Source organism: Nestor notabilis, unplaced genomic scaffold, assembly GCF_000696875.1.
Source record: "Nestor notabilis isolate BGI_N333 unplaced genomic scaffold, ASM69687v1 scaffold25955, whole genome shotgun sequence".
NCBI lineage: Eukaryota > Metazoa > Chordata > Aves > Psittaciformes > Psittacidae > Nestor > Nestor notabilis.
The window spans coordinates 1,492-23,230 of NW_009929272.1; the positions used below are offsets into that span (position 1 = coordinate 1,492).

The 21,739-nt window shown below is 41.3% G+C and overlaps 1 protein-coding gene across 1 annotated transcript in view; it reads left to right on the plus strand.

Moving 5' to 3' along the window:
* Positions 1 to 822: 822 nt before the first annotated feature.
* The window catches only part of FAM13A (family with sequence similarity 13, member A), a gene marked incomplete at its 5' end in the record, with an annotated part of 38,433 nt that continues 17,516 nt past the window's right edge, over positions 823 to 21,739 (plus strand). Inside the window, 8 exon segments of the mRNA XM_010014910.1 lie at positions 823 to 956; positions 2,218 to 2,251; positions 2,253 to 2,263; positions 3,881 to 4,060; positions 6,869 to 7,055; positions 9,811 to 9,887; positions 10,591 to 10,633; positions 15,588 to 15,735. Coding sequence (XP_010013212.1) covers positions 823 to 956; positions 2,218 to 2,251; positions 2,253 to 2,263; positions 3,881 to 4,060; positions 6,869 to 7,055; positions 9,811 to 9,887; positions 10,591 to 10,633; positions 15,588 to 15,735 — 814 coding nt within the window.

A 21,739-nucleotide genomic window follows, 5' to 3' on the forward strand; every position in this document is an offset into this window, starting at 1 on the left:
TCTTTTGTTTCTTTGGTTTACTACCTCTCAGGTAAAGAAGCTAGTGTGTTTTTGGTGATTGTGGCTGTTGGCCTTGAATAATACAGACAGAGCTAAGGGAATGAAGTTTTACTCACATACAATATCTAGCCTTTCATTAAGTTTATGTGAAACAGGAGTTTGCATTTTTGTGCAATATTGATCCTGCTGGAAATAGAGGGAAGAGCTGTTTCCTGAGATGATCTGTCTTGTCCAATGCGTAGATATACTTATATCCTAGGGATGTTTTAAAAAAACTAGAATCCAAACAATCCTGTCTACCCCTCCACTACCATTTTCTGGACATGAAAACAGAGAAGAAAGGTATGATATGAAAGACACCCCTGCTCAGTGTGATTTGCATTTAAATATTATGGAAAGTTAATACAATATTGCCTTACTCCCACACATGTAGGAGCGGTAGCCAGCACATGAATTACATCTTATAATGTGGTTTAGCCTATCACACTAGCAACTTACTTGCTAATCCATCTCCCATGGGAGCCTAGTTTGGGGCTGGGAAGAAGCCAAATAGTTTATGTAAGTGAACAGGAAAGCAAGTAGGGTGCTTGAAATGTGCTCTTGCTCTTCAAATTGCAAATCCATCCAGCAGTTAAGAGTCAGTGTTACATGTGGAAAGAGAGGGATCTTGCAGATTCATTTATTTCCTACATGCAGATTGCATGTCCATAACAATAAGTACAATAATACCTGTTTATATGTCTTCTGTTCATGAAATAATCTGAACGACATGGCTGTTCAGGTGCTGTGCAGATAATGTGGGATATACTGTGGCATATATAATGTGGCAAATCTGTGACTGCTTTCATGCTGTGCCACCATTTCAGGGACCTGTGCCTGGGCTGGAAATAAGCACCAAGTGTAGCTGGGACTGGAAGGGATGTGCATGTGGTTAGGGCACATAAACCCACACTGAGGTGAACACACTGGCTCAGCTGAAGGAAGCTGAAGCATATTGCAAGTCTGATTCACAACTGGTGTTTGGGGTTTATACTTCACTGCAGGAGTTAGGCTGGTTTCATGGTTTTGTCAAACTGGTGGTGGTGGCCCCTTGTTTACCCTTCTTATCCCCTGTCACTTGTCCACCACAAGTGACACTCAAACCCAGGAAAGCCACAGAGCAGTTATCATCTGAAAGTGCTGCAGCTTCTTAGCTAGCTCTAGATCTGTACAAAATATTCAAGGGAAACAGAGAGGAGAACCCTTCGTTAGTGAAGGGAAGTCAGCTGTTGATGGTTCTGCATTTAAACCATTTGGGAGAAGCTAGTAAAGATTGAAAGCAATGAATGGCTGTTTTGGCAGGAAGTACATCTTGCATCCAGCCTGGCTCGTACCCTGGCCAGACAGTGCTATTTTATTGGGATGTATCAGCCAGTTGTACTGCTAATTCCTCTGCTGATAACAGGGATAAATTGAAATGAAACCCCTAGGCCTGTAAGTTCCTTGACTTTAGAAAGATCACAGGAGGGATGAATAGGCAGAAAGCGTCACCTTATCCGCAAAGCAGAGTCAGTGTGGGGGAAGAGGGGACAGGATGGTGCTCAGCAGAGGGACAACGGCTGTGCAAGGTGGCACGTCAGCTTGTTCAGAAGGGCAATGACACCTACAGCCACATCGGCTCTTCCTGAAAACAGGCTGAGGGGAAAGGGGAAGAAGACAGCATACATTTTATTTTTAAAAATGTGAAGCAAAGAGCATGAATATCAGAGAGCGGCAGGAGAACTGTGCAAAGCCTGTATTTTGCTTTTGTCCTCTGTTAATATTTAAAGATTCTTAAATATTAAGCCCCCTTTCAAGTGTATAGGTTTTCAAGTCAGCCTTAAAAGGCAGGGACTTTTGTGATGAAGCTAAAACAACCTGCAGCAGCAGAGAGCTCAAACAAAAGCAAACAAATACTCAGCGTGTTGAGGTTGAAATACTTTCCGTTAGACTTTGGCCTACTGCAAGGGAATTATGGGGAAATTCCTGCAGATATTGGCATAGCCAAAATGTGCCACATCACCATGGAAGTGAAAATTCCTTAAGGGGAAAGCTGTGGCATGCACTTGTGGCATGCACATGCAATTCTTGTTGAGGCAGCTCAGACCTTTAAATCTTAGTGCTGCAAAGAACAAGGGGGTTTAAGATGTTATTGTGATAAACAGATCTAATTTTCTCCTCTCTTTTTCTTTCACACAGTGCCCACGTATCACAAGTCAGTAGTAACATTCAATGCTACAGGAGAGTAAGTGTCTCTTTTACAATTTTGTAGCTACCCTTTTTTGTATATTGGAGCTTTTTTAATTATTCATGGTTATTTTTTGATTTCTCTTTAAGGGTTGGTCTTACACAAAGACAGTGTTTCCCGAACCAAAGCATCTGCAATGATAATAAATCACGTGCTTCTGAAAATTCTTAGGCCCTTGGTTCTTTCTTCTCACTGTGCCTGTCATGTTTTGGTTAGGCAGAATTTGCATATTTAGAGAAGCCATTTGCACTGTGTCATCCTCTTGCTCTTGTTTGCACCCCATTGCATCCCAGCAGAGGACATGGCTCAAGGCTGCTGCCATAACTAGGAACAGCAGAGTTAACGAATTGGCTTCCTTGCCAGAGCTGGAGGTGCCCAATGGCTGATGGGCCTGCAGAACTGATTCTTGTCAATACATGAAACACAGACATACTTACCTAGTTAAACCATGTGGGGTTTGCAGTTGCTAAGATCTCTGACTTTTTGGGTAACTGCAGTCTCAGCAGACTTACAACTATAGCAACTTAGCAACAACTTCCATTGAATTCTCCAGAATTCTCTGGAGAAGTCAGCCCAGGTAGAGGTTCCCATACTCATAGCTATGCAGTTTGAATATTAACCAGCAAATGCTGCAAATAACTTTTCTAATTATGGAAAAAGCACTTGAAGCTATACATGGACTTTGGACAGGCATATTTGAAAAACTCATTCTTCAGCAGATACTTAAAGCCTTGCAAGAAACAGGGATGGGGCAGGGATGTACAAAAATATGGTTTGAAATTATCATTTTGGGGAAAAAAAATAGATTTTGCTCATAAAAATGTCCTCTGAGGGAGGAAGGAAGCAAGAAAATATTACAAGAAAATGTCAGTATCAAAATGAAGGAGATTTGGTTGTGTTGAAAGTTCAAGTAGTCTAACATCTTTAACTGATGCAAATGCACAGGCTCCCTTGCTGTGGCATGTGTGGAAGCTCTCTTACTGCCAGCGGGAGTGAAAGTGATCTCACACTAGAGTTAAGTCAAGGATGGCTGTGGGTGCATTCACAGCACAAGAATAGTGTCAAAACAGAACTCGGAACCAAACCTCTGCTTGGTCATCAAGTTAAGCATATGAGGAGTTTGTAGTGAGGTGCTGTTTGCGTGTTCTCTCATCCCCCTATGAGACGGCAGTGAATCATCTTCTTGCAGATGATGTTGCCTTATTGAGCTGGAATTGCACAAGAGACTTGACTGGTGTCAGCATGGCTGGGTATCAAACACAGTTTTGCCAGGGCAAGGACTATTAAAGTGGAGGGTGAAAGTTAGGCACCCGTGTCTCTATTCTTGCAGTAAGTAAAATTAGCTGTTTTACTGCAGGTTCAAACATCCCTAGAAATAAAAAAAGAGCAAGGTGAATTGGGAAGTCTCAGCTTTTCTGAGGGACCTGAACATCAGGATATCTGAAGATTTTGGCTTAGCTCTTCTCAGATGTCATGCCCCTAGGACATTTTATACTGCCTTGCCATCATAATAAAACATAACCCTTAGATAATACTTATGCTTTACTTATTCTTGCAGAGAGGGAGCTCCACAAAGTCTTTGAGCTCAATTGACCTTATTTTTCGGCTTGACAGGTATTTAGAGAAGACAATCCGCTCAGCCGTGGAGCAGCATCTCTTTGATGTTCATGGCTCAGGCGGCCAGAGTTCAGAGGACTCTGAATCGGGAACATCTTCAGCCTCTTCTAATGTGTCTGCCAGGCAGAGGAGGCGACACCACAAAGAGCAGGAGGAAGCCCGGAGAAACAGAGACATGTATGAGCCTGATTTCTTTGTTTTGGAAAGTGTATTTGATTAAGTGTACCCTAGTTACATCCTCTGATCAAGGCAATGCTTAGTTCTGTTGCGAAATACTCTGGCCCTTGAGTTGACAGTTCAGAGCAGACTGCAGTGCCTGTGCAGAGCATCAGTTAGAGCTGGGAAATGTACAGTTTATTAGAGGTCATGGAGCGGGGCAAAGCATTATAAGAATCTGGGGTTTTTTACACAGTAGAGTTCTTAATTACAGTATTTGGAATTGTTTAATTACAGTATTTGTGACTTTAGTGGAAATTCACAGCCAGTTGTCCCTGTTGCCTATAACTTTCTTTAGATAAAGACATCAGGTTTAGATACTTTTCTGATTTCCAGATGTCTTCAGAAATTAGATCAAGTTTCCTTTTGTATATGGAGGCACAGCTGATGTATGGAGACTTACGCATTGGTCTGAAAGTAGAAAAATCTTCCTTTTGATTAATCAGAATTTAAGAATTTTCATGCACCCTGCTACACAAAATTTAAACACGATTTAGTGGTGAACTTTGTTTAAATGTTTGTCAAAGAGTAAAAATAATACCTATTTTTCCTTTCATACTCCTCTACTTGTGGCATTGTACCACTTTGTGTGGTACAAAGGTACTGCCACCACAGCCTTAATGAGCATTTGCCCAAGGCATAGCTATCTTTGAGGAAATGTAACTACAGACTTTTCAAGGCCATGATCTATCCAGTGCTTACACCGAGTCTAGGTTTTACACAGTGCTACTTCTTGTAAAGAATGTGTATTCTTGCCTGTAGTACTGGATTTCTAGGACTTCAAGTTAGATTCCAAAATAAACATCTAGTCCCTTAGGTCTTTTTCCTGGGTGCCAAATTCCCCAAATCCTATTGGATCTGCACGTTCCTCTACAAAGCCAGTTTTATACAGGTGCATAACCTTGTGTTAATATTGCAGCCATGCTATTGTGCAAAATTTATCAATGCTACTGTCATAAAAAAAAATCCATAGTTATAAAAATCCATTTACATAGTGAATGAAAATATGCTGTGAAGATGGACTGGGAAATTAGCACTTGCAGGTTACCAAAGTATCTGGCAGCAGCTCTGAAGTAGTTTTTCTTGTTTAGTAGCCCTGCTCACAGGCTTCTCAGGTAAGTAGGTCAGAGACTGGCTAGTGTACGTGTTTGGAAGCATATAGTACTGCAGGGCTTTTTTCCACACTGCATTATAGAGCCACCTTTAGACATGGTTGACACAGTTGTTTAGGTTCAGCTGGAGCCAAGGATTTAAAGCACATCGGAAGTTTTGAATGCTGGCTAGGATTCAAATTGTTTTCCCTGGTTCCCTTAGGTCAGATTGCTGGAACTCCTTTGCATGAATTATCAAAATTTGGAATTCCTTTCAAAACATCTTTCAATTGTCACTGTTGTTTTGATTGTCAGTGATTTCATCTCCTTGCCTTGTGATGGATCACAAGGGGATTTGTAATGTCACAAGATGGGAATTCAGACAGGAAGAGTGTTTACAAAAATGCAAAGGTGAACTCGCAGGCTTTGCAGGCTACATGATCTTCAGGCTGTATATATGTAATTGGTCTGCTAAGGAGGCTGTAAAAGCTTCCACAAAGGCCAATATAGTATCTTAGAAGTTTAATCATAGATTTATAATACCTTTTTCTATTTCTGTTCCACCAAAAAAACCTAGGGATTCATGATCTAGAAAATTGCTGAAACTTTCTGGTTTTCTTTGTCAGGCTGGCACTGTCCAGATACTACAGAGTAACTGGTTTCTTGACACACCAGCACAAATCGAGATAAATTCTCCTGATGTTTCTGAAAGCAGGCTTTGGAGTTGCACAGCACTGTGTAAGGCAGCCACACATACAACAGCAAATGTCTCAGTTTCAATGGCAAGTGTAAGCAGTCTGCCTTTAGCCTCTGGCAAGATAGGATTGATAAAGATTGAGAAGCATTGTGTTTCTCCTGTTGCCCTAATGTGTTATGTATGTGTGTTCATTATTGTGCAAAGTGGAGAGAAGACTATTAAAGAGGTTGTGACGAGACAACTGCATGCTGAAGGACCCAGCAGGCTAATTGTGCAGAGCAAGATAAGCCACAGCCAGGCTTCTGGAGAACAGTGCACAAACACTGCTAGTCCAGAGAGTCCCAGCTAGTGCATCACACAGTGACTTAAAGCTAGCTGTCCCGCTCACTTCCCAACATAGCAGAACAGTCTTCTAGCAGTTGCATTGCTGTTGCAGAGATGCATTCCCTTTTCTGTTTTGTGTAATTCCTAAATAGGAATCGAGCATTTGGCTAAAGGACTACTGTCCTGCTCTTACATTTAAGAATATGAGTAAGAAGGTCGATTATGCGGTGTCATGCACCAAAGGAGATCCTTGGACCACAGCTGTGAATCACTTTTCTAAACTGAAAGCATGTGTCTCAAAGGAAAATATGCTATGTATTCTCTATAAAAATACCACAGACAGCCAGGAGCTAGTCCAGCACAATGGGATTCTCTGCGTTGACTTTAGTGGGAAGTGAATCAAGACGCAAACATTGATCCTCATAGTTTCTCACCTGAGGTACATACACGTGGCTTTCACTCCTCAATGGGATTTAGCATTGCACAGCATGTGTTGTTTGCTGCAGTACAAAGAACCAGAGATACTGGTTTCATAGGGCGTAGGTGATGTTGCTGGAAGTGAACCAGTCAGCATGATGCATTTCTTTATTGCTACCATAAATGTAGCGGGAGAGTGTTTTAAACAAGCTCTTGTTGTAATGTCCCTTTTCTTTTTAGGGAAGTTGTCAACAAAGAAAACATTCCCTCTGGATTCAGCAGTCTTGAAGACTGTATTCTAGCCGCTCAAGAAGTAGAAAAATTACAAGACAACAGCTCTGGGTATCTTAGTGAAAGGAATAAACCAAAACGGCAGAAATCCAGCACCAAGCTCTCAGAGCTTAATGACAACCAGGACAGTCCTGTGGTAAGCCAACATGCTGCACTATTTGACACCTAGTACTAGGATGGGAAAAAGTCTTTTATTTCTCTGCACATCTAGTTCCCTTAGGTAGTGATTGTTGCCTGTAGTACAACTGTAAGTGGCTGGTTTGGACTATGGGGAACACTGGGTCCATCGCTTATGACCTTTGTGATGAGGCAGCTGAGAAGCCGTATTTCTGCTATGATCCTCTTATTCCATCTATAGTAATTTTGTCTTTCCACAACTTCCTGGTTTTTTTCTTCTGAATTCAGTGAAGCATGTTTGGAAAGAGAAAAAGGAAATAAGTCTTTTTTCCAGTCTTTAAAAAGTCTTGCAAGGAGATTGGAGCTTCAGACATAGTTTCATATGTTTAGGTTAAGTTTATTTTTACATTCCTACTGTAGATGACAAGTGACTACTTTATAATGAGATGACAAAGGTGTTTTGTGCTTTTTCCCTAAAGTCTGTGTGTTACTGTGGTGTTTGCAATTTGAAAAACACTTTGGAGTATGTTGATCCAAAAGATGATCCCTCTAGCTAACTTTTGCAGAGGAGGTAAATGACACCAATAGAACATCCTAAAAATCTGGAATACTGTAGAATTTGCCCAGCATATTCTTGTATGACCTTCATGGATTATAGTGTCAGCAGTTAAGAAACTGTACTCTGCTTCAATGCAGGGTCTGCTTACAGTGACAGAAGTGCTATGCATCCCTCTGCATGGCACTGCAGCTAGTAATGTTGAAAGCTGTGTGAAAACACTCTCCTTCCAAGCTGTAGGGGTGGTTTCCTTCAGTTGTACTTGATTAACTTTTAGAGCCTGCTGTGAGTTCTTCTTAATATGGTATTGTGTTGGGACTCATTTTGTTTAGCTCACAAAATTGCATTGATCTGATGCTCCTATCCTGTGCAGAGGTTCTAGAGAGAGGCAGATTTGGCTTTCCTTTGTGATAAAAAGAATGCAAGATGCTAAAATTTGTAGGCTGTGCTTAGATTTAGTGCTCAGTTTCAATAACCTTTTCATGTGATACTTCATGAAAGCACAGTGAGACAGACACACTCTCACTTTGTGTCTTTGCTTGTAGCAATGGACTTTAAGATAGGTAAAGGTTAAGTGCTCACACTCTTTTCTGCACCACTTCTCTCTACTTGGGGAGTGTAAAACAGTTTAAATGTAAATGAGAATTTGACTCGGGATTTGGAAAAGACTGGCAGAAGTGTTCGCTTTTGCTGTGGACCTTTAAAAACATTCATGAAGTCTTAAAACGTGCCAAGAAGAAATGTCCTCAAGCTCATCTGTGTTCAGTGGACTTTGCCCCTCATTTTGGACCTCTTGAGGGGCAAAGGCTGAAAGGAACATAAAAGTGACTAACCTAGCACAAAAAGCACTTTGACCAACATGCTTCTTGCTTACTCTGCTAGAGGAAGTGTCATAGTGGGATTGTCAACTAGGAGTATTGTTATGAAATAGCTTGCAGAGAGTATGATGCTATTCATTTTGAAGAGGAAAGGCTGCTTTTCACGCTTTCATGAGTGTGCTTATTTCATACTTGCATTTCAGAGGCTGCCAGGAGGATGTGTGATGGCCTAGCTTTCTTTTGGCTACATCTTTACACATCAAATAATGACACAAATTAGACTACCTACTTGAAATATCATGCACCTTAGCATTTACTAATAGTCCTTCATCCTGTAAACATGTTAGTGATGTACCTTCTTAGACACCTTTTCCTAAACCTTCCCACTTTTCAAAGCCTGAAAGAGTATGTATGGAAGCTTTCCTCTTAGTTGTCTAATTGCATCTGACTCAAAAGCATAAGTCAGAGGTGGAAAAACTGTCAGTTCCACAAACCAACCATAAAGCATTAAAACCTTGTAAATGCACTACCTAAACATGGTAACCAGGTACCAGTAGGACTTGAAGAATCACATTAAGCAAGGCTGGAATGACTGGGCTGTGTCATCTTATGGGGCTGGAGGTGTAGCAGGTGAAAGAAGGTTGTGACTGCGCCGGGAAGTCTGTGCACGCAGTTCCTGGGGCTGCAGCAGGAACCCCACTCCATTCTACTGTCTGACTTGCTCCTATTTAAGAGGGAGTTGCTCAAAAAACAGGGTAGAAAACCTGGATATGTGCCCAAACTGGCAACATGACTTGTCTTCACAGTGCTTTCTCAAGCTCTTAGAGGACAACAACATTGATGTTCCTAATGGTAGCCAAGACAAATTTCAGAACAAGTTGTCATAACCAGTTGAATTTCTTACCCTCCATTCATATTAGCACAAGTTATCATTACCTCTGTGTATATGGCAGTCTCTTTGCATTCTTCTGCCTGTTTAAGAAGAAACTAGGGAAGGGTTTGGCTGAGAAGGGGAGTATTTTCTAAGATAAGCATAAGCAGATTCTGCAGGTGTTGGTACCTGCTCTTTCAGGACTTGTACATACAGAGTCACTCTCAGGCTCAGCCTGCCTGTCAGTCTGTAAAAATGGGAACTGGCAAGGTACTGTGCAGCATTATTCTGTTAGACATTTTGAGGCTGTCTGATGAAAGAGATAAAGCAGCGAGCAGTTTTTTTTTGGCAGGTTATGGGCAATAAAATGTGGGGTTTGTTTCGTTATAAGTGTGCAGCAGGCAGTAGTCTGCTTGTCTTGTTTCTAAAAGTCCTGTTGGATACTTCTATATTTGATGTGTTTACTAGCCTGCAGCTTGAATCTGTTTCTCTTATATATCTTACTGCTTTAACATTTACTGTATTACAGAGTATGGAAAGCTTTAGCTCATCCAGGCCTCTAGACAGAACAGGACCTGATGACATGGAAATTTTATCTGAAGAAAGGTGATTTTTTTTTTTTTTTTAATATATGTATGTTTTATTTTCCCTGTGTTTTTAGTACAGCCTAAGAGATCTTTAACCCCAGACTATGAGCATGTCAGTTATGCTGCAGAACAGCATTACCCACCATGTTAGTAGAACGGTGTGGAGGCACTGTGTATGTTGTGTTGGCTCTGTCCAGTAGCATACGCCACCAAGACTCTTCTCCCAGCCTGTTAGGAATGGCATTGAGAATGCTGATGGTGCAGACTTGAAAATCAGTCAGCTATGAACCACCTGAACCAGCACACTCCACACAGGGGACTATAGGGCTTGTCTCACCCAGCCTCTTGGTTGGGAATCCAGCCCATTGTGCTTCACTCTTCTGCAAGAGCTGTACAGCCCCACTCTGCTTGCCTGAGGTGACAATTCCCTCCACAGTTGCATTTGTTGGGAGAGCTGTATTGGTTTGAATTAAGAGCACTGGAATTAAATGACATATTTTTCACAAATAGCTCGTGAGGGGAAGGAAAATACATAGTTTATCACCCTGAAGTGCTGTAGCCCAGAGTGTCCCTTCATTTACTGAATGAATTAATAAGTGTGCAGCAGTAGCAAGAATCTAAAAACCTGTGTGTGTAGAAGTCCTGCTTGTTTTTGTTACAAGGCAAGTCTGGTTTTGTATTTGTAATATGTTGGTTTGTTTTTGTTTTGTTTTTTTTTGTAGCAAAGAAAGTGAAAACGATGAGGTTTTTTTCAGGCACACTCAGGTTGGTATTTTTGGGGTTTTATGTTTCAGTTTTGTGGTCTCTAAATGGGCTTTTTATTGAGTAGAAACAAGTAGTGAGGCATATAGTTCTGTGAAATTTTGTTTTCCCAGAGAAATGATGTTAGCATTTGCTTTTTCTTTCCCTTCCTTCTGCTTTTTATTTACATAATTCAGGGAGCATCTTGATCACTGAGGAGTCTGAAAGCATCTGTTTCAGTCCCTTCAAACACTCCTTGCCAAAAAGGGAAGTGTCACTGAAGTTAGCTTTTTGGTTTAAGTAACACAAAGTTCCTTGACTAATAATTGCAAACAGGGTGTGTGACTCGTTATCTCCCAGGGTAGTGAGATTAGCTTGTCTCTCTTGATTTCTCTAATATCCTTTGGCCTTTTGATTTCCCAGTGCAGCCTATTACCTTTGAATACAGGTGTCTGTGATTCATTTGTCTTAGAAAACTGGATACGCTCCTGCTTCTCTCCTAGGGTTAGTGGTTGGGATTGATGTCAGGAGGGGAGATGTGACATCAAGGGTAACAGTTTTTTCCCCAGCTTTCAATTTCTGCTCAAGAACCACCTCCTGCGTTCACCTTACGGTGTTTTTTGTCTAGCTGTTCATCAAAGCAAAGATTGGGGTTGGTTTAGGTGAACATCTTTGCAGTCACTGGTTCATTTAGGTTTGCTTGAAACACTTCTAGACAGCCAAGCATTTAAAACACTGACAAGAGTTACCTGAGGCACCTCTCCCTCGGTTGTGCACCCATTTTAGAGGAACACAGTAAACCAGCTGTGGACAGTGTCTTTTTTTTCTGGCCATCTGGAGTTAATTGAGGGCTGATAGCATTCTTAAACTAGCCTCCTTTTGTGTTTTTTTTTATAAATAAAAGCAACTATGCATTTATTGCCTTTGAAAGGCTTCATTTCTGATAGGTAACCTCTGCAAGGGGTATTCAGTGCTGCCTTTGATCACTGCTTTGACTGGGCTTAGATGGATCTCCTACTTTGCTCCCACAGGGTCAGTAATCCCCAATGATCAACAGCTTGTGAGCTGTTGTGTTTTCCAGAGCGTGGATTTTGCAACACCTTGTTCCTCACGTACTGGCTTGCGTGTGGAGAAGGTGCTGTCACTGCCATGCCACACAATGCTCCCATTAAGCTTTTAAATTAGTCTGGGAGAGGTATATTTGAATATGAAATCATCGTCTTAAAGTAAACTTCTTAGCAAGAGTTTTAAAATATACAATTTAAACTGCAGGAGAAGATGTAGCCTTAACTACAGATTGCATTATATAGGAATTACAAGGTCAAGAAAATGTTACATTCCTGCAGGGTAGTTTTACATTCCTTGGCCCTTATAAGCCTTTTGCTTAGGGCAGCTTAAAGACATACCTTTACTAACAAACAACTCATTCAGGATGAGGAAGGGACAGGGACTTTCTTCCTCTCTTTCTCACCCTGTCTCCAGTCTGAAGATATTAGGAAAGTTATTTTGAATTTGCCATAGTTACCAGTTGTGCAGTCTTAGGTCTCTATGAGGCAGTAAAAAAACCCTCTAAACGCATGTCCTGAATTAATTTTCAGTGCTTCTGTAGCCTTCATAATCTGACCTTGGAAGTAGCTCAGCTCCAGGATATAGACCGTGATTTGCAAAACACAGATTTCCAGTACCCAGGTTTTGATAAGGGAAGGGTGTTTAAGCAGCAAGTGGAGCAGGGGATTGGCATGACTCAGGAGCAAGGGAGCAGAATGGCTGCGTTCTTGCATCAGATTGTATTACAAAAGGTGCTTAAGGAGGCTTCCTGCTTGTGATTGTAATGGATGATCAGATGTAGGGGAAGCAAGCCTTTTAAATAAAATTGGTTTGAATCCACATGTGATTGAACAGGATATAACTTCCTGATCAGAATTCAAAGATCCTTCTTTTGCCATTTATTTCTAGCTGCTTGAGCTACTCATTTATGCTGCATCTCCTTTGGAGCAGGGAGAATGAAAGCAGCTGACTTACCCCCAGGTTACTTAGATCTGTAATTACTGGTACCTGCAAAGCATGGAGGCAGAGGCAGCTTCTAAAAAGAGAAGTGCCTAGTTTAAAGATTTTTTTAGGGTTGTGTTTGATTATTTTTTTTTTTTTGGCTTTTTATGTAATATCCACAGTGCACTGTGACTGTCAACTGCTACTGAGATCATCATCTTGCGGTCCCTTTGGTTTGTAAGAAACTGAGGGGCATCCATACCTAAAGCACATTAGTTCTCCATACTGGATTTTTGTCCAGGAGGTTGGCATCGGGAAAACAAATAGGAAAATAAGCAATGGGAATACTGAATTATCTACCACTGTATGGGTTTGGAGCATTAATGCAAAGAAGGTTAAACATCTGCTTTCTTGAGTCTCCTGGGTTTGTACCACCATCGTTTTCAGAACACCTAATGATTTATTCATTGTATTAGAGGCTACATCAGTGAGCAAGGAAGGGAGAGTAACTGGCTGCAGGCACAGCACAGGCCTCGTTTTAAACAGCTTTTAAGTATTTCCAAGAACTGGAGTGATTTTAGAAGGAAGAAGACATAGATATGATCTTTCTGATGTATCTGTAATGAAAATGTTTACCCATCTGGGAAGTGTCTTTATATCTGCTCCAGATGTCATTTAAGAGCCTTAATAAGTCTGGAGATTGTACACACCTCATGGAAAGACATTTAATTGTAATTAGTATCAGTGGTGGCGATGAGATGGTATTTTCAGGTTGTTTCTTTTGAAATTGTTAAAATGTAGATAAGTTCCTCTCTTCACACTTCTCGATGTAATAAAAAATAGCCCCTGTTTTTAAAGTTATTGCTCTATGTCTTTCAGCCTTAAAATACTTTGCTGGCAATTTAAATGCAGCTTATTAGCTGGTACAGTTTGTTCTTCAGTAAGTGCAGAAGCCTGCCTGTTTCTGGCCACTGACCAGTCTCTCTGTTCGTAATGTATGCTGACTATTTAGATCCTGGCAAGAAATTTGTTACTGGTCCTTAAGGAAATATTGAAGTCCTCCCAGCCTGGAAGCAGCTTAAAAGATATTGAATGGTGAATTAGCATTTTTCCATGTACAGCCCTCACAATAAACACATTTGTAATCAGATTTAGTGTCAAGCTGTACAAGTTATTAGTGCTTGGCAAACTGTCATCTAGTATTTCCTTTTGTTATAATGTTTCAAAGAGGCGATTTACTGAAATGAAAAGAAAATACAAACCTTATACAAATACAATGCACAACTTTACAGAGTGTTCAGCACCCAGGTTTTTAGAACTGTAGAACAGCCCAGGTTGGAAGGGAACATGAAAGATCGTCTGGTCCAGCCTTTCATGGGAAAGGGAGATGAGATTATCCAGCACTCTGTCCAATTGCAGGGATTGATGGGATTGAATCCAGATAAAAACATTTGTTTGTATGCTTTGTCTGCTGGGCAGGTTTTATCCCCTCTCTACATGAAGCTTGTTTTTCTCTGCTCAAAGGGAAAAAAGACAAAAAAACATAACAACACAAACACACACATCATTAGGTTTATGCAGATGAAAAAAATTAAATGTGCCTTAGTGGCATGCATGAAGGCTATTGATTTAGTACAGTTTGCCCATACTTCTGGATTCGCAAGTAAAATACATCCAAATGGACCAGATATTTTCTTTAGGCCCATTTTCTTCACACATCAGCATATGCAGATTGCTAATTAATCAAAATACCTGCGGGGGGCAAATTTGCATGTTGTCTACCTGCTAGACTATATTTGAGAGAATTATGCCTAAGCTTTCCTTAATAAGATCAAATAGTTTAAGGGAATGCTGTCTATTTGGATAGCTCTGTGTTTGTTGGTAGGTTTATACGTATCACACTGTATGTTTATGTACGTGCTGTAGACTTCCTTTTCCCTACTGCCCTCTGTGAGGCATTACAGCTGATTTGTTCCAGAGTGACAAAACTGCTGGTGTCATCAAGCACTATTACAGACACACGCACTGTGTATCTGATTGTGGGAATGGCAGTGATTTCTGCATAAATGCACACAACGTGTGGTATGTGCAGGGGTAATAGTGGTGAGACAAACAGCAGTTGCTTCCAGGTAGTGCTAAATGATGAATCATTTGCTTGACAGCATTCTGCTGCCTTTTTTTTTTTTCTTCCCTCCTAAGTCATTGGATGTGCCTGTGTGAATTTTTTGGCTTTTTCCCAGAGTCCACACTGCTTCCAGCCGAGATGCCAAACCCCACTGCCGTTTGGATTTGCGCAACACTGCTTTAATACCCAGAGCTCCTCCATAAATAGTTCTGCTCTCCCCACGCCCAGCTAGAAAACAACCACAGGAAATCGGGGAATGTGCAGCCAGCACAGCTTAGCTGGCACTAATTGATCTGAGCCAGCACAGCCTGCATGAGAGCATTCATGTACGTAGCCTGCACTGCTTGCTGTCTGCGGCTGCCACCCCAGGAGCTTCAGTGCCTGCTTTTTAGAAGACACCATATTGCTACAGCCTTACAACAGCAGCAGCATTTTTGTTGTTGCTCCAAGGAGTTGTGCTCCTATAGGAAGTGTACGCAGCACCCCACCCCACCCCCATTTTCTCCCTGCCCTCCTCCTTCCCTTCTCATCCCAATCGATTATTACTGAAGGCTTTTTCAGCTGCATGCAGCTGTCAGGGCAGGCAGTCTCAGGAACTTGCAGTGGCTTTCTAAAGAAGGAAAAATTCAAGGAAGGCAGATGGAAGGATGTTTTTACCAGTGTGAGTGAGCAATTAGTACATAGGGGTCACAGAGTAGGGGATTTGAATTTGGAGCTGGAAACATCAGGGTCTGTTTGTTTGGACCTTTTTAGCTAAAGGCGTGAGCTTACCGCTGCTGTGACTGCAGGGGTTTTTTTCCTCCTCTGCCTCCTGAAACATTTTTTTTCTTTCTCTTTCATTTCTGTGGGTGTATGGGAATATAGCTGACTTCAAGTATGAAGATTCAAGAGCATCCCATTCCTGAAAACAAGTTGCAAAGAAATCAAGATGCTGATGAACAGGAAAACAGCTTTGTGTCAGAAGTGCCTCAGCTGGATTTGACAGCACTGTGTGATGACAACAACTGGGAAGGTAGGATTGTGTGAAGGCTGGTTGTATGAGTGAAATGAGTGAGAGAGGGGGGAACACCGAGTGGGATGGGTATATCATGTTATTGTGTTCCCTTGCCAAAAACAAGAGGAAAGCAGTTTTGTCCTGAATATGGAACTGAAAGTTTGGTGAAACTGGAAGCAAAATACTGGATGGGTACTAATTCTATTGTCATTTATAGGAAGAAAATGAATTGTTTTATTCTTGAAGTTAATTTCATGTGCTGTTTAGTACTGTTAAGTCCCTGAGTGTTTCAGCATAGCTTATTTCTTGGCGGCTGGTCACTCAAGTATTAAGCTAGACTGCCCTACACTTCAAAGAAACTGTATTTCCCAGTCCAGAAAGAACTTCCTTCTTTCTCCCTTTTCTTCCACTTCAGTCAGTGTTTGGAAATAATGTTTTGGATCTGAAAAACACAGCTGGAAGAAAGGCTGTTTATCTCTGCTACTGTGTCTTTTGATGGCTCTTGCAAACAACAACTTCTATGTATGCTGTAAAAAAATATCTGATCACCAGCTCAAACAGCAGTGTTGAATTGTGTGTGGTTTAAGTTATTTTAATACTGTTTCTTAGCTCTCATCTCCAGAGTGTATGCTTGGTTGGCTGTTTGCACTGACTTAAGAGTGGGAAATCTGGGGAAATTGTGGGTACCATGAACCTCAATTTCATTTGAAATTGAGATGACCTTAAGGTGTCCAGCACTTCAGGATCAAACCATGTTCCAATTGCTGCATATGTGTACAAGCAAGAATTCTTCTGTTAGTTTGTGCTTTAGAGGTGAAAGAGAAGGGCTTTGACAGGGAAGAAACAGGAAAATGTGAGTATGGTATTTCAATATAGCAAGAGAAGGAAAATGTGTAACTAATTTACTGCTCTAAAAAAACAATCTCTGAGGCACACTGAGAAGTTATGTCCTCTGCTTCTGCCTCCACAGCGTACGTGACCTAGTATATTTTACCTTTCCCTCTAGGAGAGGAGTAGTTATGATGCTTTGGGTGTGAGTGAGTAAAGCAAACCCACGGCCATGGCTGCCTTTGATTCAGCCAGGCAACTAGTCATCACAGACAGGAGAGAATTTCTTCACTTGCTTGCTAGGCGGGGATTCCCTGGGTGGTATCGTTACACGTGCAGCATGGCTGATCAAAGGGCCATGGAAGGGCTCCCAGGAGGCCTTGGAAGCCTTATGTGTTTGCTCAAGTGCTAATTGGCATTGGCCTGTAGGGTCTCAAGCCAGGGTGAGCATGTCTGTGTTCTCAGAGCTGATGTGTGGCTTCAGCTGTCATGTGAACCTTTAGAAATAATATCTGTTTTTTTCCTTCCTGGGTTACTAATGGGAGTCATATGAATGCATGACGGGGAGTACACAGCTCCTTTCTGTCTGCCAGAGGCTTTCCCATCATATGAAGTAAGTTGTACCTCTTTGTAGACAGGCTCTTACATTTGGATTCTAGCTTTCCTGCCCTGCAAATATGACACAGAATTATGAGCATGTGTGACTGTGCTTGAAGAGTGCTGCTCTTTGATTCTTCCTTCCCCTAGTCTCTTCACATGTATTTCTCAAGAGGAGGAGGTGGGCAGTTGCAAAAGAATCAGCTGTCTGGGGTGAGAGAGATGTCTTCTAAAATATATGCCTTCCAGAATCACCATTTTGTTGGCGCAGATGAAAGAGCAGCAAAATGGTGCCTTCTGTGTCTCAGCAAGGAGAGACTGAGTCTTTCCTAGCTGTGGATGTGAAATCAAGCTTGCAGCAGCCACGGAGGGGAAGATTTTAACATCAACTCTCAGACTGCTTCTGCAGGTAATGTCAGAGTCTGTCACTGAGACTGGCTTTGCAAGGCAGGGTTGTACCACCCATCCACAGCTGTGGCAACCAGGGCATCCTCCCTTCCCCTGCCAGCCAGCCTGCACCACACAAACCTTAACACAACTCTTCAGCATCCATGCTGCAGCTCTGGTTGCATTCCCAGAGAAAAGGAAAAACACTGTGTCTCTCCAAATGCAGTAACATTTGGAGGCACAGTCTAAGGTAGTTATTACTTTACTCTAGAAAATTCAGTAGGTCCATCTCTGAGGAAGCTACCCATTCCTCCAGCACACAGCTAGGCTGACTTTTGGGGGCAGGGTCCTCTATATCATACTGAACAGGATACAGAGCATCTAGTGATCAGGGCAACTAACTGCTTGGCCTTTCACAATGCCTTGTGAGAACAATTACAGGTTGAGAAGCTGCCTTCAGCTGTAGTTGTCACTGCCTCCAGTCAAATGTCAAGAAAGACCCTTGAAGAATGGCACAAAATTACACAAGACAACCTTGTCCATTGATTAGCTTTTATTTGTCACTCAGGCAAGCTCTTCATCATGTTAAGACCAGAGCTATCTTAAAAACCCTTGTTCAGGGGCAAAGGTAACTGCTTGCTGCGAGGTGAGTTGGCAGGGTGTCCCCCCTGCCTTTTATGTTATACTAGAAGTAACTTTTACTGGATTCTTTCTTTTTTTTTTTTTTTTTTTTTAAGGTTCACCACATAGTCAAATCTGTACACAAGAGGAGAAATTTGCTATACTTCTTCAGGATGTGTTCCCTTTACTTAAAGCTGAGCAGAGAGAGGACAGAGAAGTTTGCTTCCTGCTTCCTCCAGTGCATAGGCTTACACTCTGCCATGCGCCCACCTTCTGTATCTGCCTTGCCTGCTACATATAGAGGCATATGTGTAGTAATCATCAGGCTATTGATGCAGTACACAGGGCATGAGCAGTGCCCCGGTCAACTTCAAGTGTTAAACACTTAGCTTGGGTGCATTTCCAACAGTCTAAGAGGAGTATTTTAGTAGTGTGCAAATCAAATAGTTTTATTCTCAGGCTGGGTGTGAACTGAGCTGTCGGTGTGTACTGGGATGTCTGACTGCTGGGCTTGCCTGCTAAGTCGGTCAGTCAGTGCCAGCTGAGATGCCTTGTGAGCAAGTGCTTTCAGAGCTACTTCCATTGCAAAGGTTTTAACTGTTGTGGGTTATGTTTGAATCGAGTGCTACGAGCGAGGAGGACAGAGTGTTCTCTCACAGTCCAGTGCTATTGTGCAGATTTCTTACCAAATGTTTCTAATACAAGCCCAGAACTTGCTATCCTGCCCTCAAGGAAAATCTGGAAGTATGTTGCTCTCCATAACAGCGGCTGGTCCTGTCAGCAGCTTGGAACTGAATAGGCAGTTCAGTAAATCAGTGCGGTGTGTGTGATTGCTGCCTACGTCGCCTGATTACTGACACTTTAAAAGAAGTTCCATAGATGAGACTTCAAGCAGAGTTTGCAGTAACAAGCACTTATGAAACCATCAGCAGACATTTTTTCTGCAAACTTCTAAGCTTAAGAAAAAATAAATAATAAAAGTAGAAGTTTAAAATACAGTTTGAGTTCTCAGTGTTCAGAACTCAAGTATTGCAGCACTGAGACCCTGAGGGTGAAGCTGATCTACAAATAGTTTCCACACTGACTTAATTGATACTTTCCCATTTAAAATAAATAAATAAATTTTAAAAATCCAAAGCATATAGCAACAGGGAAGCTGCATTTAGATTTGTTTTTTTCAACACAGTGGACTTAGATACATCTCAGTGTATTTGTGTGTAACAGTCTTGGGTAAGAAATCAAAAGGTGATGAAACACACTGCATTTTTTTTACCGTGTGTAGGAAGGAATAATTGCATTGTTTACTGATTTTATTTTATAGCATTGATACTTTTAAAATGTATTTTTTCATTGTTTATTATGACATTATGTTCTAAACAAAATACAAAGTTGTCTTGCTAGCTGAGAAATGTGTCATCTCACTAACTGAAAAGACATGGTAGCACTTTATTTGGCACGTTCTTTTTGATCTGCAGAAATAGGAAGAATACCTGCTGATGTATTCAAACAAGGATGTTTTCAAACAGTTATTTATAAAATGAGTAAAATAGGTTGTTACTGAGCTAGTGAATGTTTTGGGGTTTTAAATTGCTTTATTCACAGCATTGAGAGGCCTTTCTGGGATCTTTCAATTGGGATTTAATACTAGGACCTCAGGTGCTGTAATTAGTTTAGGCTTTTTAATCCCTCCAGACCTACTTTGGTTTACAGCAGCTAAGATTTGGCCTCCTTTGTTTGTCAGATGCGTGTGTGTAAAAGCAGTGTTAACAGCATATATCAGCTTTGTGGCTGCAGAGAGGGAACCAGGAGATGCCTGCAGCATTTTGCCAGCTGCACCTCAGGTGGGATGTGTGTGCGGGCATCCCTCTGTTGGTCCCGCAGCCCCTAGTATTCCTGTGGCAAATATACAATGTAATGATAAAAAAAAAGTCAGGTTTTGTCAGCTAGATGGCTTGGAGCTCATCAATAATAAACCAGTTTCATACAATTTATCTTTCTTCCTTCTTGCATGATGCAGGTTTATTAAATCTCCAGCCCTCTATGAAGCAGGTTGGCAGAGAGGTTGTATTGCCACAGGCATATGTGTGCCTAGAGAGTTCTGCAGAGCAACACCTGGCAGATGGCTGACAGCTTTGTTGAAAGATTAGCTGGATGTGGGATTTTGAGAGGGAGTGCAGCACTTCTGAAGAGCTGCAGGCTCAATACCAGCATGTTTGTCGTCTTCTGCACCAACTTAGAAAAGGCGTACCTAAAAGAATTGCATTGAGAGTCAGACCAAGAAACAGAAAGTTTTTTCATCCTTTCTGTGCACTGGTACAGCCATGGTGGTTAAATATTCCCAAAATGTTTTGTTTTTTTCTTTCCTTTCATGAAAGGTTGTCATTATGGAAAAGGGGGGGAGGAAATAGTACATGGATTATTAGAAAACTAAGAGTTTTCTCTGAGCAAGAGATCTGTTCAAGACAAGATGACAGAAGGGTACCTGCTCTGTCAAGTCAATGGTGAAGAAAAGGTGAAACATTGGTGTTCTTTACTGAGAATTTATTCTTCAATTAGCAGGAAGGGTAAAGGGTGACAACGTTAATCTTGATAGCAGATACTTCAAACCTGAACCATTAAGTCCAGGAATTTAGCAGCCTTCAGAAAAGGCTCAACACTTTAATAGCTATCTTCGATGAATTAATGACAGAAGATATTATGTATTCTGTTAAACAGGAATTGATTGATTGTGCACTGTCAGAAAAAAATGTCATCTTATCCTTAGCAGGCTTCTGTATATTGGTGTAATCCATCAATTCCAGTGCTCCCAGCTGAAGCACCTGGCACCTGGCCAGTACCAAGAGAGAAGGCAGTTGAACTACAAGTCTGGTCCACTTCCTGATCTGATGTAGATGAAATCTGTAATTCTGCATACCTACGTATGTTTCTTAATTAATTGCTGTGTTACTTTCAGGGGGATTATGACTTTGTGTGCAGATGGTATTTTTCTTCTAAATACTTACAGTCAGCAAGGGAAGGAAGTTACCCATGGAGTCAGACCTTGCAGGAGCAAGGGTTAAAACCGGCTGATTTTCTATAGTAGCCATTTCTTCTGTTAAGTCTCAAATTAGATTTTTTTCTTTTAGGACTTTTTTCCTTATCCTTTTTAATATTTTCTCCTTTGGAAGGTGACTTTCTATTTTGGGGCAGTATTTTGAAATCAGCAAAGTAGAAAGTACACATGCTTCAGTCTTCACTAGCTTGCACAAAGCACTTTGTTGTCTTTTGGGGTTTGATCAGAGGCTCTTTGAGCCACCACAGTTCCCTGAATGTTGCATGCTATCAGGTATATAAATCCACCTTGGGACAAAGTCACATGCATTGTGCATGATTAATAGTGGCTTTGTTAGCTGGTGTGGTAGAAGCTTAATTTGGCTACTACTAAATATGCTGCTGAATTCTTCTAAGTTTATTCCATCTATGTAAATTCCGTGGAGGTGTGATTTTACAATTTCCAAGAGCAAATTCTGTTTGGGGGTGAGAGTGTATTCCAAAAATTGAAAGTGAGAGGTGTCTGGAAGAATTGTATGCATCACTTAACCTCATTCCT